The 17,938-nt window shown below is 39.8% G+C and overlaps 1 protein-coding gene across 1 annotated transcript; it reads right to left on the minus strand.

Moving 5' to 3' along the window:
- Positions 1 to 207: 207 nt before the first annotated feature.
- Positions 208 to 4,866, minus strand: LOC141648099 (uncharacterized). Its single transcript, XM_074456563.1, has 4 exons — positions 4,564 to 4,866; positions 2,804 to 4,237; positions 642 to 2,019; positions 208 to 550 (listed from the first exon to the last, which is right to left on the minus strand). Exons 2-3 carry the CDS (start codon positions 4,230 to 4,232, stop codon positions 671 to 673), a joined length of 2,778 nt encoding a protein of 925 aa, XP_074312664.1. The 5' UTR covers positions 4,233 to 4,237; positions 4,564 to 4,866; the 3' UTR covers positions 208 to 550; positions 642 to 670.
- Between the last annotated feature and the right edge of the window lie 13,072 nt (positions 4,867 to 17,938).

Genomic DNA, 17,938 nt, shown 5'->3' on the forward strand with positions numbered 1-17,938 from the left:
ATTTGTTGAGGTATTATATAAGTTTTGAGGTAGAGGTATATACCGTTCGACCTCCACATCCTCCCTACCCATCGGCACCATTTTTAGCCGCACCTTATGCATAAGCTTCAACCCATAATAAAAGAGGAGTACGGAGTACACGAATTCAACCTCTTAATCAATCAAAGAGGAGTAAAAGGAGCTAACGTAACCCAAAGTTTACACAAATAAAATTTGCAAAGTTTAATACCAGATTTATAAAGCAACAAGTCAAACTTTTAGCAGATCTAGGGTTCATGTTTTAATATATAACTCGTAATCTCAGAGAAATTAAGAAAAACCAGACGAACAACTAAAGACAAGAAGACATAACTCACACCATTCAAATAAACAAACAAAAACTACGCATGCGGATGCGGATGATCACCAAACTATTCAGCACCGATCAATGTCATTGCTCAGAATAACAGGCCCGGAAGAACCAGATCTTCTTCACTGTAAAGGGAATAAAATTTTCCTCCAGTCGGGTTCTGTAACACTTGAAGAAGAAAGGGATTGGTACTAGATACGCCTGCATACAAATAGCAACAAAATGGTAAATCCAGAAATATAGCTTGTTTAAAATACACACATAGCTAAAGGTATAAAACAAAGCAACATACGATCATAATAATCCATTGTAGCATGTCGACTATAGTGCAGGTGCGCTGCATTGAACACGATATCTGCTCTTAAATTCTGAAATGAGTCTTTCTATAGGTCCACTACCATCACTTATGAAATGTCCAATCCCATGGGGATCTATGAAATCTGAACCATGGGGATCTACGACTCCATTGCCCAGAATGATCAAGTTATCTTCAGTGGCTGCGTACAAAAGTCGTCGGAACCTGCGGCTCACCCAACCCTTATAGGGTAATACCCAACATGATATTTTCCTCTCACTCAAGGCACTCTTAATCTGCTTCTGGAACAAATCCATGTTCGAGTTTTTACCACTAGAATGACAATACACTACCACAATCTCAAATTCAATGTTATTAGCTTTACAGACTTCATACAACTTATGAAGCATAGGTATGGAATCCCCACTTGAGCACAAATACACACCCACGAGCATTTTTTCAAGTTGTTCGATAGACTTATAATTATCATTCGCATCTCCCGGGTTCTTGGCAAGAACGTATGCGGATGAGCAGCCAAACAGTGTCTCAAGGGACTGAACATTCCATGATATTTTAAGTTCTTCATCCTTTTTTTTCCTCAAGTCCTCTTGAGTGAAGGGAAATGTGTCTAACCCATACTTTCCCATATGAGATATGTTTTTGCACCATATAACCCTCTTGTCCCTAAGAAATAGACCTTGCGGAAATATTGAAAAGCCGAGCGAATAGCATATAGCGTCGCGAGAGCTCGAGTCCCAGAAGGGAATCACAAGGCATGACCGAGGAAAGCCAGACAACATGTGGTTGAAGCTTGACCGATCAGTTTCAAAATCCCTAATCATCTTAGGGACCAAGACCATCTCAAAAGTATCACCGAGCTTATCTTTCAACTCATACCAGATGTCCGAAATACCTCTATATACCATTGTCAAATCGCTTTCGAAATAAATGGGGCAGGAAAGGCAACAAATCATAACCCATTTTTTATCCCTAAGACGCTCAACTTCAAATAAAGGACTACAATTATCATTGCGAATCAGGTACTGTCTGTTATCAGCTGAGAGGAAGGAAACGACGTCAAAATTACTAGTGTCGATTTTGGCAACTTTTTCATGGATCGCCTTTGGGTATTGCACATCCTTGTTTCTCACAAAAATAAACTCAGTTTTGGACGCTAAATATTGGTATGGCGCATCCTTATCAGCACAATCGTCATAAAAGTCGTGCTTTTCTGATCGTTTCATTTCCCCACGAACTGGAAGACCAGGAAAGTAGTACTCTTTTCCTAGCAAAGGAAGAACTGCATGGTCCTGATTAATGAATTCGATATACGACTTTTTAAGATTATTTGCATCAGCATACGGCACCTTACACCCTGCATAATAATTAAATTAAGTTGTTAAAATAAGAAGCCTGAGAACAAACGACAAGACGGAAAAAATTGTCATGTCAAATCGCCCTATATTACGTGGCCGTTTCCCCATATTGACGTGTCAAGGCTAGCTGCCCATTGAGAACAAAATCTGATGACACAAAAAAAAAAAAAAAAAAGCCTCCCAAGGGTACATACTACATAGTGTACCTGAGAGACTAAGGGTCCGTTTGGATACAATTTTAGGAGGGAAAGGGAGGGGAGGGGGAGTGAGGGGAGGTGAAGGGAGGGGAGAGAAGGGGAGGGCAAATGGAATGTGAGTGTTTGGATAACAAAAATTATGAAGGGAAATGGAAGGGGAGGAAGGAGGGAGATGAAGAATGGATGGAGGATTGAAGGATGGTGGTGGTATAATTAGAGTCCAAATAATGTTTTCTTTCCAAATCTTGCCACCCTTGGAAAGATTATAATTTGTTCTATAGGAGGGAAAATAAGTCCTCTCATTTCTCTCCCCTTCCATTTCCTTTCTCCCATATTTTTTATCCAAACAAAGGAAATTAAATCCCTCCCTTTCCCTCCCCTCCCCTTCTCTCCAATTCCTTCAATCCAAACGGACCCTAAGACTCTACTGCCCATCAAAACATGTTGTGATTATGTATCTGAGAAACTGAGACACTGATGAAAGGAAGTTTATCGGTTAAAACATACGGACTATAAGTGAACCATTAAAATTAAAATTTAAATAAGCGATAAAATAAAAGACACTATTATGGAGGTGGTAGATTACCAGCTAATTCTGCACTAATTTCATTGTGCAGATTATTGTACAAGGGAAAATCTGGGCAGGAAGAACATACAAGCCGTAGAGGAACTAGAGAAGAAATGCGGCCATCTTTCCCGAAAGCAATAATAGTACTACATTTGTCACCCTTCCCGAAAATTGTCCTTGTCATATAATCAGAGTCAAGCCATGGGGTTTCAGAAGAAGTTCCAATAGACGATATATCTAAGCCAAGAAAGACCATATCAAGATTAGTATCGAGTGCCTTCATTTGACAATAAGAGAAATGTCTATCGAAACAATTGTGTGAGTGGTCCTCTGCACACTGAAGATAGAGAAAAACAGTTTTGCCTTGAAGCGCTGCGATAGGAAACAACGACTCGAGGGTTACTTCCCTAAGCCTCTCCACTTCCTTATTAGCCAGGAGCTCTCTAAAGAAGGGGTATGCACTTGCACCGTGGTGGCGTATGACTGCTTCGCCATGAAATTCCACATACTTAGATTTGGGATCTATGATTATCAAACGATCATCCGCATCTTGGTGAGAGAGCCGCGAGAGCCTTCTGCTTACCCAGTTAATGAAGGGGAACACCCACCAGGATATATTTCGTCCTTTCAAAGTAGAATTGATACGGTCTTGGAACAATTGAGGGTCGTCGTCAGAGCAATTGAAAGGCATGTACACAAGGATAATCTCAAACTCTAGGCCCAATTCACAGCAATTTTTATGAACATTATCGAGTGTAGGTATCAAATTTCCCGTTAGGCACAGGTACAAACCAACAAACTTATCCTGAAGATCAGAAATTGTCGCTTTTTCTGTGTCGCCTCCTGGATACTTACGGAGAAATGTAGAAACGCTAGGAAAAGTGAAGGGCGAGTAGCACAAAAATTCGGCAAGGCAATTGCCGGACACTGTGCTTTTGTCGCACTGGGAAATCCATGAGAGCCGCTCAGAAGTAAAGGGAAAGGCGTCAACTCCATATTTTAAAAAAAAGTGAAGAGGTTTGTGCCACTCAACCATTTGGGCTCGATTTACCAACAAACCATGGGGATAACAGGCGAGCGGCATGGTGGGTCCTAATCTACGGGTTGATTTGGGAGTTAGACAGAATGAGGGGAAACTGGAAATGAAGTCAGACAAGGCAGCATCTTTATCGTCACAGTCCGTAATATAGTCTACAAATATAATAAGTTCGAAAGCCCCAAAAGCATGCATCTCAGAAGATACAAGAGAAATGGCCCGGGTAATAGCAACAGTGTCTGACCGGAGAGGCAGACAGAAAAAACATAGCATCATCAGTTTTTGGTTCTTCAAATGATAAGTATTAATAGTTTGACTATCATTGCGAACCAAAGTTGGAAAGACACCTAAGAACTCTGTAAGATCGAAACGAGTTCCGCTCGATAAAAACGATGGTTGTTGTTCCTCCATGCCACCTGCTTATTCTCAATTAAAACAAACAAAATCAATATCAATATCAATATCAATTTATAAATAAGGCAACCAAATTAAACTAAGCATTTGACGGATACTGTATTAGTATGCGGTTATAATATAACCACCAAGTCAAGTCAAGTCCTTTCCTTCATAACATTATTTAAATCGGTTGTAAGACATCACAAGCTTATGACCGTCACAACTCACAACTAAGAATTTCTGATGATTCATCTACCTAAAAAATCATGATTCCTAATTCAAATCAAATAAAACTGAAATAGAGACAGACTCAGAGATACAAAAACTCATAATAATCAAATCAAACCTGATAAATAGGGTTGTTAGCTAAACACGATCTCTCGTTGCAATAAATAAGCTTCCACGATTCAGGTGGTGTTTGACCTAGCTTTAAGAGTGCTTTTGCAATTGAAAAAGTAGAAATTAGGCCAAACACTATAAATTAGAGAGGATTAAAAGTGTTTTTAAAAAGGCAAAAGTTAATAACTAACCCCTAAAAATAGAAGTAGAAAATTGTTACTTCTACTTCTACTTTTCACTCTAGTGCCTAAAAATCCCAAAAAAGTAGTTAGGCCAAACATAAATATTTATTAAAAACACGATTTTACAAAAGTTTGACCAAACAACCGAAATTTTTCGGAAAAGTAACTTGTGAATAAACTCATTTTAAAAAGAAAAAGTTATTTTACATAATCAAGGCCAAACAACACCTCAATACACGCCCAAACCCTAGCTTTTCTTTTTCTTCTAATTTTTCCCCCTTTCTCTTTGTAGAGGTATAATATAACTTAAAATAAAGACGAGGACGCAAATCCACCTATGTAGTACTATAATTTATATAACACCTGGTCACGGGGTTGTTTTCAAAACTGAGGTCCTTTTTTTTTCGGACTAAAATTGTCTTAACTGAACGAAACTAAATTTAATGGATCTAAACTAAACTGAAATAAAAATAAAAATAATAATGGATCTAAACTCAAAACTGAGGTCCTTTTTTTTCATGTAAACTTTTATTTTTATTTTAATGAAAGCTGCGCGCATCTCTTTAATAATAATAATAATAATAAAATAAAAAAAATAATAATAAGGGTGCGGATGCTGTTGTCTTGCTTAAGCGGATCCAGAAATTCTCGAACCCATTTCAAAACTCGTGCAAAAAAAAGGTTTTAAATAAAAATTATTTCCAAACCATGTAAATGCAAATATGTAAATTCAATTGGGCTAAGTTAGAGTCAAAGTTCAAACCGACTATGTCCTAGTCGGAACTCTGTCATGTTATAAACACGCCTTCCTTTACATTTTGGGTCTTTTCAAATTCAAGTCAAGTCCTCAGGCGTCACGCCGTCATTTTGGACCTCCCCCCCTCCCCCCACCTACCCCAATTCAGTTAGGATCTAAACATTTCCGACACCTTGACTCACAGACTCGAGTCGACACACCGAATTCTCCCAGTGTCACGTTCGGGTACACACATACCCAAACCTCGAGTCAAGTCTGTTCAAAACACATGTTTTAGAATCACGTTAACTTCAATCTTGTCAATAAGGTCAGCCATATAAATGTCATGTGGGTTAATATCCGTATACTACCCTTTAATTGTAGGACTATAACGCAAATTTCATATGTAATTTATAGTCATAAAACGAAAATAACAAGGAAACGATAAAGATTAGAAATCAACCTCGGGTCCTTTGATGCACGGCGTAAAGAACAGAAATCAAACCAGATTCCCTCCTAATTGTTGCACCCAAGACCTTGTCCGAGAAATGCCCTTGTGCTAGAACGTGTTCTCCGATTGCCTTGCAATATTGGGAGAACTTGTTGTGAGTTTTTCTCGAGATGTGAGATCTCGGTTTCAGAGAAAACTTAATCTCCAAAACCCTAATTATTTTTCACTAATGATGATTAGGTTAGAAGGGAGGAGAAACCCTCCCTTTTGTTCCCTCTCACTCGGCAAAACCGAGACCCACACAAGGGAAGTGGGCTTCCACTTCCTCTTGGTTTTAACTCGTGGTCCGGTTCGTTAAATTCTAAATGTATATGACGCGGTTTGATTATAAACTGTTATCGGTTATCGGAAATTAAGGCATCAGCTAATAATACGGGTTAGCTGAATTATTAATACGTGTCCGACAAAACAGTATTGTATAATTATATTTAATATACATTTAATTAAATATAAATCGCTTATATTTAATTTTACGAATTAATCAAGTTAATTCGCCTTTAGCCCATGATATTTAATCCGTATTAAATATAATATCTCAACATCACATATTTGACTAATTACTAGTCAAATAACTCGGACTAACTGGTTAGTCAAATTTGGCATCTACATGACTGTATTTTCATACCGTCACGTCTCTCAAACGTATCCTATAGGTGTGACTTTTAGGGACCAGTTGATCACCGCCATCTGTATGACAATAACGTCAAACTTATCTAGCAAGCCAACCGTTATTGATAAACGTGGATCAACTGATAATAATACCAAAGTATGCCCTTTGATCCTTTTAGAGGTTTATAAGTCCTTGCACTAACTGTTAAGGACACCAACCCCAACAAGCTCCCACTTGTCCGTACAAGTGTATGTGCAATGACGTTATCCGCACTAACTGGAGGACACAAGCTCCAACAAACTCCCACTTGTGCGATAACCGATCCTCATATTCATTTAAAATTTCTCCCACTCAATGTAAAACAATTTGCAGATCCGGATCCACAAAGGTCGTATTTTACAATCGATCTGTATCAAGAGTGGTTTCCCCGACTAGAGAGTAACTTAACTGATAAAACGAATCCGTATCCGAGCATGGCCATGCATTTCGATTCTGACTCCTCGAGTGGCCCCGAGAAATATCGAGTACCGATAAAGGCTGAATATTTCCTTCAACTCGACTCCTTCCGATCTAAGCACGCATGAAATGACCAGAAAAAATCTACTTGGCCCCCTGTTACGGATGACCGTGAGAAAGAAACCAAAGTCACCCAAAATCTGCCGTAGTCTCAAGAGACAGTCGATAGTCAAAAGAATCGACTCTTAGGATCACCATGGAGGTCCTATCCACGACCGGGCAGCGAATGTTATAAAACATTTAGGACTCCACGTCGATGTCACTATAGTGTCCTACGAAATATCCGTATAAATCGCCTCTGTGATTGGTCAGTCAACCGGTTGACTTATGGCTCGTTGAACCCACCATCAACCAACGTCACAAAATAATTGCCAGAGTTATCAGCTCATGTGGGCAATTAAGGACTAAAAAATATGATGTTTGTTCAGTTCACTTTGTGGTGTTCAAAATTGTCGTACAATTCCACATGAAAAAACAAAATATATATATAAATATCAAAACGATGATGTCGTATAGAGTACAAACGAGAATGAATCTAATCCATAAAAAGTACTACAACTCAGGAACACGTTTGATTCCCATGGAATTAACGTGCCCGTCATGCTTATCTTGTCGTAATGGTTTAGTGAGAGGATCTGCTATATTCTCATGTGTAGCAATTTTTCCTATCACTACTTCCTTTTGCTCCACGTAATCTCGGATTAGATGAGCTTTCCGTTGTACATGTCTAGACGCGACATAGTACTCGGACTCAGTCGTAGAATCTGCTGTAACACTTTGCTTGGAACTCTTCCGGTGATCGTAGCGCCATTAAGAGTAAAAACGAATCCAGATCGAGATTTCGAGTCATCTCGATCCATAAGTCAATGCCCAATCTTTATCCTCCGTAGGTACTTAAGAATGTTCTTGACAGCCACCAATGTGGTTCACCTGGATCTTTGTTGGAATCGACTTGTCATACTCAATGCATATGCCACGTCCGGACGTGTGCATATCATGGCATACATGATTGATCCTATTGCCGAAGCATAAGGAATCCGTGTCATGCGCTCTTTCTCTTCCGGTGTCTCTCGGTGCCGAGACTTGCTCAAGTGCACCCCTGGAGCCATAGGAAGAAACCCCTTCTTGGAGTTAGTCATCTTTGAATCTCTCTAGGACTTTGTCTATGTAAGACTCATGATCGAGAGATAACATCCGACGTGCTCTATCTCGATAGATACGGATGCCCAGAATTCTTTGTGCCTCACCCAGATCTTTCATCTGGAAATGGTTTTTCAACCATACTTTCACCGAAGATAAGAGAGGTATGTCGTTCCCAATCAGGAGTATGTCGTCAACATACAATATTAGGAAGACAATCTTGCTCCCACTCGACTTGATATATAGACATGGTTCCTCGACCGATCGAGTAAATCCATTTTCTTTTATCACTTGGTCGAAGCGATGATTCCAACTCCTTGATGCTTGCTTAAGTCCATAAATGGAACGCTTAAGCTTGCACACTTTCTTAGGATGTACTGGATCGATGAAACCTTCGGGTTGTACCATGTACAACTCTTCCTCCAAAAATCCGTTTAAGAAGGCGGTTTTCACGTCCATTTGCCAAATTTCATAGTCATGAAATGCGGCAATCGCTAAGATAATCCGAATGGAACGCAGCATGACTACGGGTGCAAAAATCTCATCGTAGTGCAAACCTGGCACTTGGGTGAAACCTTTAGCAACTAGTCGTGCTTTGTAGATATCTTGTTGACCTTCCACAGAATGCTTTATCTTGTAAAGCCATTTGCATTGAAGGGGACGAACCTTAGCAGGTAAGTCAACAAGATCCCACACGTTGTTCTCATACATGGAGTCCATCTCGGATTGCATGGCCTCAAGCCATAGCTTTGAGTCAGAACTGGTCATGGCACCTTTATAGGTTGCGGGTTCACTACTCGTTAAGAGTAGAACGTCATCTATGTCATGTTCCTCGACCATACCGATGTATCTGTCCGGAGGAATAGAGACTCTTCCCGACCTCCTAGGTTCCTCAGGAATGTTAACCGCAGCCGGGATTGAAGGAATAGGTTCCTCCAATAGTTGCTCGGTATTTGGTTCTGGAATCTCCGACAGGTCGAAGGTTCTATCATTCTTTGCATTCTCGAGAAATTCCTTCTCTAAGAATGTCGCACTAGCCGCAACAAAAACACGTTGTTCGGTTGGCGAATAGAAGTAATGACCAAGTGTTCCTTTAGGATAACCTATAAAGTATGTCTTGACCGATCGCGGGCCGAGCTTATCCTCGTGTCTCCACTTGACATAAGCCTCGCAGCCCCAAACCCGTATAAAGGACAAGTTAGGGACCGTTCCCTTCCATAGTTCATATGGAGTCTTGTCAACAGCTTTAGACGGACTTCGGTTAAGTATTAGAGCGGCTGACATAAGAGCATAACCCCATAATGAATCAGGTAAAACCGTGTGACTCATCATGGATCGAACCATATCAAGTAGTGTTCGATTTCTCCGTTCGGACACACCATTCAGCTGAGGTGTTCCAGGTGGAGTTAACTGTAGGGCAATCCCACAGTCCTTTAGGTGTTGATCAAACTCGTGAGAAATATACTCGCCACCACGATCTGAACGTAGTGTTTTAATCTTTCTACCCAATAGGTTTTGTACCCTATTCTGGTATTCTTTGAATTTCTCAAAGGATTCACTTTTGTGCTTCATTAAGTAGACATAGCCATATCTACTCAAATCGTCCGTGAAAGTGATGAAATACCTATAGCCTTCTCGTGCGGTGATTGACATAGGACCACATACATCCGTGTGTATGAGTCCTAATAGGTCAGCAGCGCGCATTCCAACACCTTTGAAGGAAATCCGAGTCATCTTACCGATGAGACATGATTCACACGTGCCAAATGATTGGAAATCAAAGGCCGAGATAGCTCCATTTTTTGATGAGCTGTTTTACGCGTTTCTCATTAAGGTGTCCCATACGGCAGTGCCATAGATACGTTTGATCTTTGTCACCAACCTTTAACCTTTTATTCATTACGTGTAATATATCGGTGATCTGATCTAAAACATAAATTCCATTCATGGAGACTGCCTTGCCAAAAATCATATCGTGTAATGAGAAAATGCAATTATTATTCTCTATTACAAATGAAAATTCAAGCTTGTAAAGTGCAGAAACTGAAATAATGTTTTGGAAAGACTGGGTACATAATAGCAGTTATATATAAAAATAACTCAAATCCGCTAGAAAGCTGGATCACATATGTTCCCCTCGAGACGGCAGCCATTTGTGCTCCATTCCCGACATGCAGGTCCACCTCACCCTTTACGTGGGGTTCGATGTTCCGGAGCCCCTGCACATGATTACACAGATGAGAACCACAACTAGTATCAAGTACCCAAGTTCCGTAACTTGCGTGGTTAATCTCAATCATATGAATAAAAGTAGAAGAAGATGAAGACATACCAACAGGTTTAACACGACCTGCCTTTAAGTCCTCATGATAAACAGGACATGTACGCCTCCAATGCCCAGTCTTGTGGCAATGATGGCATTCCATGTTATCATTCTTGCTCTTTGTCGCGCCTGATGAGTTGCTCGACTCACCAGGCCCACTCTTACCTGATCCTGACTTCTTAAACTTCGGTTTGCCTACTGCTAGGCCTTGCTGGACTTTGCCCTTACCCTTGCCTTTGTTTGACACAACGAGAACATCCTGTTTCATGCTCCCACTGAACTTCATGTCCTTCTCGGTCTGTACGAGAAGGGAGTGCAGTTCATGGGGGGTTTTCTTCAAATCATTCATATAGTAATTCGCTCTAAATTGCGAAAAACCATCGTGGAGTGAATGAAGCATGCGGTCGATAACAATGTTCTCGCTGATGTTACAATTAAAGGTCTCCAGTTTCTCGACATTCTCAATCATGCTGAGAATGTGTGGGCTAACCGGTTGGCCCTTCTGGAGTCTCGCATCAAAGAAGCGAGTGGTATGCTCATAGGTCACGATTCTCGGTGCTTTCGAGAATTCCTTAGTGAGCGTGGTGAAAATCTTGTTTGCACCATGGGCTATGAAGCGTTTCTGCAAATTGGGTTCCATTGCAAAAATGAGTACGTTTTTAATCGCACCCGCGTCCAAGGCGAAATCGTTATACTTGTCGATCTCGTTGATTCCAGCCGTGGGGCCTGGGTTTGACGGCATGGGCTCAAGCAGAAATTTGAGCTTTCCGTCAGGAGTGGCAGCATTCCGTAATGCCGCCTCCCAGTCCGCGAAGTTGGATCCATCATTCTTCAGTCGAGTAGACTGATTCATCTGATTCATGAAGATCCGAAGCCAGGACTCACGGTCCAATGTGGCACTTGGCATTGGGTTATCAGTAGAACCAGCCATTTGTTTTTAGCAGTTTAAATTAACGTGATCTACACTGAAAAAGAAAGAAAAACAAAAAACGAAATAAGCAACTCATCGAGGTGATTTAAGTCTATTAAAATTCATTTTAATCGTGTAGACTCAATTGCACTTGCATAATTGATCTCCCTCAAGAATGATACAAGTGATCCCAAGACTCAATTTCTGTAAATTGATAAGCCAACTGTTTAGCTAATTCTTCCGGAAGAACTCTTGGTCGATAGATTTCCGTAAATCCTATCTATAGTCCACCATGATCACAGGATCGTACGAGTGACCATAGTGTTGAGATAAAATAGGTCAATCAGTTCCAACTTACCCGACGTAGAAGGGGTCATAGTATGCCTACCGACGAAGAAGGGACTCATTGGAGTTTGACCTATAAAGACCGTTCTCAATTTTGGTTTATACGAGGAAGATCCCATCAACTAAGTTTTAATTCATTTTAAGTGAACGAATAACTAGCATCTGTCGTGAATGAATTAATTTAGATGACGGCTTATAATGATCGTGTGACATACGAATGTCAATGAAAACTAACTCGTGACCTCTATATGTGTCAGTTTTCATGCAATAATTAGGTGGTTTGGTTTTTAGGCGGAAAATGATGCATATTATCGTAACGATAAAAAATAAAGGAATGCAATACGTAAATAAAAATTTCCTAGTGTGGCCTATCCTAGTATAAGAACATAATACAACTTTGGAATCCACCGTTGGACCCGAAAAGCTTGTCTTGATGTTCCATCTTGATCCAAGTAGCGGGAGTGAGCATCCGGTCTCCATCTTTGGTCTTCTCAAAAATTACAATTTAAAATTACAAAATATAAACCTATTTACATTCTAATTAAAACTGTAATTACAAGTGAAAAATCCAAAACGGAGATACGAGATCTCAAAATACAACCAAGACCGTGTTCCATCATTACGGTAACACGTTCTACTAAGGCCACACTAAGTTACAACTGATTGTAAAAATTAAATACGTAATAAAAAGGCATTCACGGCATTCAACAAAACGATAAATAAAAAAGCATCAACTAAAAACAAATTCATTCGTGACATAATTCCGTAATTATGTTAAATTTATCCAAACCACCTTTTAATGATTAAAATTCATGTGATAAAACCGCTTCTATCATTTAATTTTAATCCATTACAATCCGTTACTTTAAATACGCTTTAAAATAACTATATGGTACGTGTGTGAACCGTTTCACAATCATAGCGAGTGTACTATATCCGTATAAAGTACATATTGAAGCCAAAAGAAAATTTAAATCAAAAGAAACAAATTTTCAAAGCTGTCAAAGCAAAAATCCCTCGATCCAGGGACACAAGTGCTCGATCGAGGACGGAACTCGATCGATCAACGCAAGTCGATCGAGAAGGGTTGCCAAACAGAGAGTGCTCGATCGACTGAACTGGTGATCGATCGAGTACTTTTATCAGCTAATCTGCTCGATCGAGTACGAGGACAACTCGATCGAGCAGTAGGGTTTAGAAAGGGGTCGATCGAGCACAACAGGGACTCGATCGATCAAAAACAAGACAGAAATAGCACTCGATCGAGTAGAAATACGCTCGATCGAATGCAAAAATGGCTGAAACTTCAAAACCCTCGTGAAAACATTTTGTCGAGACAAAATCAAATGCAATTTTGATAAAAAACGCATCAAAACAATTTAACAATTGACAAAACATGACATATTGTTATAATCTCCGTATAAAATAACAATATGTAAAAACAATATGAAAATTGAAACAAAAACAGCCGTGTAAATCATGAAACGGCACGGTTTTCGAGACAAAACAACAACAAGAGCAACCGTGTAAACATGACACGGTTCCCAATGCAACCAAAAACGCAGCAACAACAAAAAATTTCTGCCGTGTAAAAATTTTGGTTGCCGAGACAAAAATTTTTAAACAAAAATCATCGATTCATCTCGTTTAATGAAAATTACATAAAAAAATTTACGTGGCCTCGCTCTGATACCACTTGTGGGTTAATATCCGTATACTACCCTTTAATTGTAGGACTATAACGCAAATTTCATATGTAATTTATAGTCATAAAACGAAAATAACAAGGAAACGATAAAGATTAGAAATCAACCTCGGGTCCTTTGATGCACGGCGTAAAGAACAGAAATCAAACCAGATTCCCTCCTAATTGTTGCACCCAAGACCTTGTCCGAGAAATGCCCTTGTGCTAGAACGTGTTCTCCGATTGCCTTGCAATATTGGGAGAACTTGTTGTGAGTTTTTCTCGAGATGTGAGATCTCGGTTTCAGAGAAAACTTAATCTCCAAAACCCTAATTATTTTTCACTAATGATGATTAGGTTAGAAGGGAGGAGAAACCCTCCCTTTTGTTCCCTCTCACTCGGCAAAACCGAGACCCACACAAGGGAAGTGGGCTTCCACTTCCTCTTGGTTTTAACTCGTGGTCCGGTTCGTTAAATTCTAAATGTATATGACGCGGTTTGATTATAAACTGTTATCGGTTATCGGAAATTAAGGCATCAACTAATAATACGGGTTAGCTGAATTATTAATACGTGTCCGACAAAACAGTATTGTATAATTATATTTAATATACATTTAATTAAATATAAATCGCTTATATTTAATTTTACGAATTAACTGGTTAATTCGCCTTAGCCCATGATATTTAATCCGTATTAAATATAATATCTCAACATCACATATTTGACTAATTACTAGTCAAATAACTCGGACTAACTGGTTAGTCAAATTTGGCATCTACATGACTGTATTTTCATACCGTCACGTCTCTCAAACGTATCCTATAGGTGTGATTTTTAGGGACCAGTTGATCACCGCCATCTGTATGACAATAACGTCAAACTTATCTAGCAAGCCAACCGTTATTGATAAACGTGGATCAACTGATAATAATACCAAAGTATGCCCTTTGATCCTTTTAGAGGTTTATAAGTCCTTGCACTAACTGTTAAGGACACCAACCCCAACATGTCACTCCGTCAAAGTCAACACGCGAGTCTAAGTTAAAGTCAAGCACCGTGAATTCAAACACGAGAAGTCGCTCACGACATTTCATGAATTCACAAGTCGACGTCTAGATTTGTCATCTTATCCTCGTAGTTACTTGTCCCTTCCTATGTTTGTTGCTTATTGCCTTAGTATGCGTGATCCCATATGGAATCGAGTTGTAATGCGCGTCATTTCTGTCGAGTAAGAATCCAGCAAGTTCCGCCAGTCAGCAAATTCACGAAGCAGCTCAAGCCATAATCACCGTGTCTCTCCAAGACGTTTATGCCATGGTCCTGCGAGTTCAAGCTAGAGTGGAAAATGGGATGGTGGAAAAGAACACGCCACCTAGAGAAACCTCTAGTCTAGGTCGTCCAAAGCTTACCTCTTGTAATAACTGTCGTTCTAGAAAGCCGAAGACAACCGAAAGAAAACCTGGGAGGCATCAAAGGGTGCTTTCTGATTTAGGCATGTCTTATGTCGATGCTTTGAAGAGACTCTATGCTCAAGGTAAGCTACATCCAATAGGTCCGACTCCGGATCCACCTTTGGAGAAGCAAGTGAACCTCTGGAAGGGCAACAAATATTGCCTATATCACCAAGATAGAGGTCATGATATTGAAGAGTGTTTTCTCTTGAAACACACCGTACAGGATATGATCGAGGATGACAAGCTTCCAATGCCACCAATTGTTGAGCAATTCGATAGGATCGATCACCCTCTTAGGTCTAACAGCACTAAACACGATGAAGAATCATTCCTAGACTTTTCTCATATCCTTGATCCTCGTAATGACAAAGAGATCAAAGCGCTCGAGGAGGACAATACCAAAGTGGAATGCTCATGCTTTCCATTTCCTTCAACAATAAAGTTTCCAAGTTAGAAGGAGCCATTGATAATCTAATCTCTCAGCTTACCAACATAATGGGTAAGAAGCTTGAGACCCAACCCCTTAAGATGAAAAGTGTCCAGCCAAACCCTCAACCTGACAGTCCTAAGGAGAAAGCAAAAAATGAGCAATTTATTCCTAGTTCTTCTCATCCAGGAATCAAAATCAATAAAGGCAACCTCATGGAGCCTTCCTCAAAGAAACCTAACAATTCTCAAAGGTCATTCACAAAGGCTTTCGACAAGAAGGATACACCCCCTAGGAAATTTACCAACATTGGTATTACATACACCGACGCCCTTCAGAGACTCATAGAACGACGAATGGTGAAGCCAGATCCGGAAAGCAGATCTAAATTCTGGGATGAGAACGTCTATTGCCAGTATCACAGGGGCAAAGGACACGATACTGAGATGTGCTATAAGCTCAAGCATGTGATTCAGGATATGATCGAAAGCGGGAAGTTGTCCCTCTCAACTTTTAACCCACGTGGCAAGTTATGCAATCCTCATGGATATGCCACTCATCAGGAAACTCTTCTTGACTATTATCCTTCCAATGTTCCCAATAATGAGGACGAGGTGCTCGAATGGGTGAATGTTCAAAGTCAGATGCCGAAGCCAGTTGCTGGAAGAGAAAATGTACAAGCGTAGGCCAATGATTACGAGCCTGGATCCGAAACCGAGTCAAAGCCCGAGTCCGAGTCCGAGTCTTAGGCTTTCTATACCATAATTGTTCTAGTGTCTTTCTTCATGTCCATTTCCATTCCTAGTGACAACCTGGGGGCTGTCCCACGAGTCACATGTCTTCTCGAGTTTATACATTCATTATTCATTTCAATAAAAATACACTTTTTTCAATCCACTTATATCCTATCTCTTCCTTTACCCTTTTCCTGTGACAACAAGAATTGATTTGAGACATTTTAAAACGAACAACAACACATGCCAAGTCAATGTGAGTACACTTAAATGATGTTCCGTTCCAAGTTGTAGAGGACCTGAAACTCCATGTTCTTTCCTTACCTATTCCATGTCTAGCAGTAGAAACCTTGCTATAACCCTAGTTTAGTACGAGCATATCTCAAGAGATTCTAGGACGAATCCAGACCATCTCCCTTATTAATGATCCATGACGGAAGGCAAGCCCATTCCCCACAATAAACAACCCCTGATTGCTAAAGACCAACCCGTTTAACACTAAAGGTGATAGTCTGAACCAAATCCATGGTAGCAAGCAAATCCAAGGCGATACGAGCCATGATCAAAGACAAAGGCTCAATCAAGAGAAATGACCGAGATCAATATCCAAGGCAAAAGAGTCAAATGAAAAAAGCTCGATCAAGCAAGTCAATGTCAGTATCCAAAGTCAAAGTTATCTTCAAAAACCTGAATCAAGAATCTGAGCAAAATCCTAGATATGTTCTAAAGCCAAGAATCCGAGTCTGAATAAAAAACAAGCCTGAAATCAAATACGGAATACTGCTGAAGTCTATGTAGAATCAAGACACCAATGAAGATGGTCAGCTAGCACCCTGTGGACGTGGGCCCACGGGGTTCGCTTGGGAAAACAAGCTTTTGCATTTGTGGAGTCGCCACCAATTTATTGTGGAAAATTGGAAACTGTTCGAATACTTCGCGTCATGTCAAGACACAAAGTAATGACATAGACACTAAGAACTCGTCACCCTTAGCATTCTATGTCTAGAATGACTCTCGTGGATGCCAATGAACACGGATGTTCACAGAGATCTGGAGTAAGGGGTGATGGTACGTATTAGGAAGCTCTTTTGATCGAACACCTAATCCCGCCCGCCTCGATAGCGGCCTCTACTAATGATTAGGGAAATTATCTATACTTGATATGTTGTCGATTATATGCATGCAATGCAACATCCAACGTTTTAATCCTAGCATGTGAGAATTAACTAAGTCGGTGAACAAAGAATTTAGCATTTATTAATGTCGAGGTAGAAATTTAGGTTAATTGCATGTGAAGGCATACAAACAATAAATAATAAAGAATAGAATAAAAATACAATAATTAAAATAATTACAACGGGTTAATTGATTTACGTCGAAAATACGTTTAAAACAGATGATTTGAGAAAAGAAAAGAGAAAACAAATTAACGAACAGATTAATGGGTGATAATACGATTAATAGTTAATTAATACGTAAGCTAATTATTAGGTCAAACCAACAACGGAAGTTCAGGGGCAGAATTCAACCCGGAAGAGGCGCAACAGAGCTGTGTCTTTTGGAAGAGGCGCAATGCTCACTGCGTCTGTTCCTGAGGTGAATTCTGGTTGTTAAGCCGGAATTGCATATCGTTAATATTCATTGGTAATTGAATGATTGATTATTGATATTTGACTCGGATAGAAGTGGTTTAATGGATTATTTACATGCAAATTGGTCATAAAAACAATAAAACATAAGACAAAACTAATTAGAACAAATTAATTACAATATTAATTACAAGGTTAATTATAAATTAAACTTACTA

This window comes from Silene latifolia, chromosome 3 (genome assembly GCF_048544455.1).
Source record: "Silene latifolia isolate original U9 population chromosome 3, ASM4854445v1, whole genome shotgun sequence".
NCBI lineage: Eukaryota > Viridiplantae > Streptophyta > Magnoliopsida > Caryophyllales > Caryophyllaceae > Silene > Silene latifolia.

What these genes read in the sequence shown, in the direction of transcription:
- LOC141648099 (XM_074456563.1), bottom strand. Translation starts at nt 4,232, where the DNA reads ATGGAGGAACAACAACCATCGTTTTTATCGAGCGGAACTCGTTTCGAT. An exon ending in AATTAGTGCAGAATTAGCTG is followed by an intron (nt 2,020 to 2,803) that starts GTAATCTACCAC and finishes ATTATTATGCAG; the next exon opens with GGTGTAAGGTGCCGTATGCT.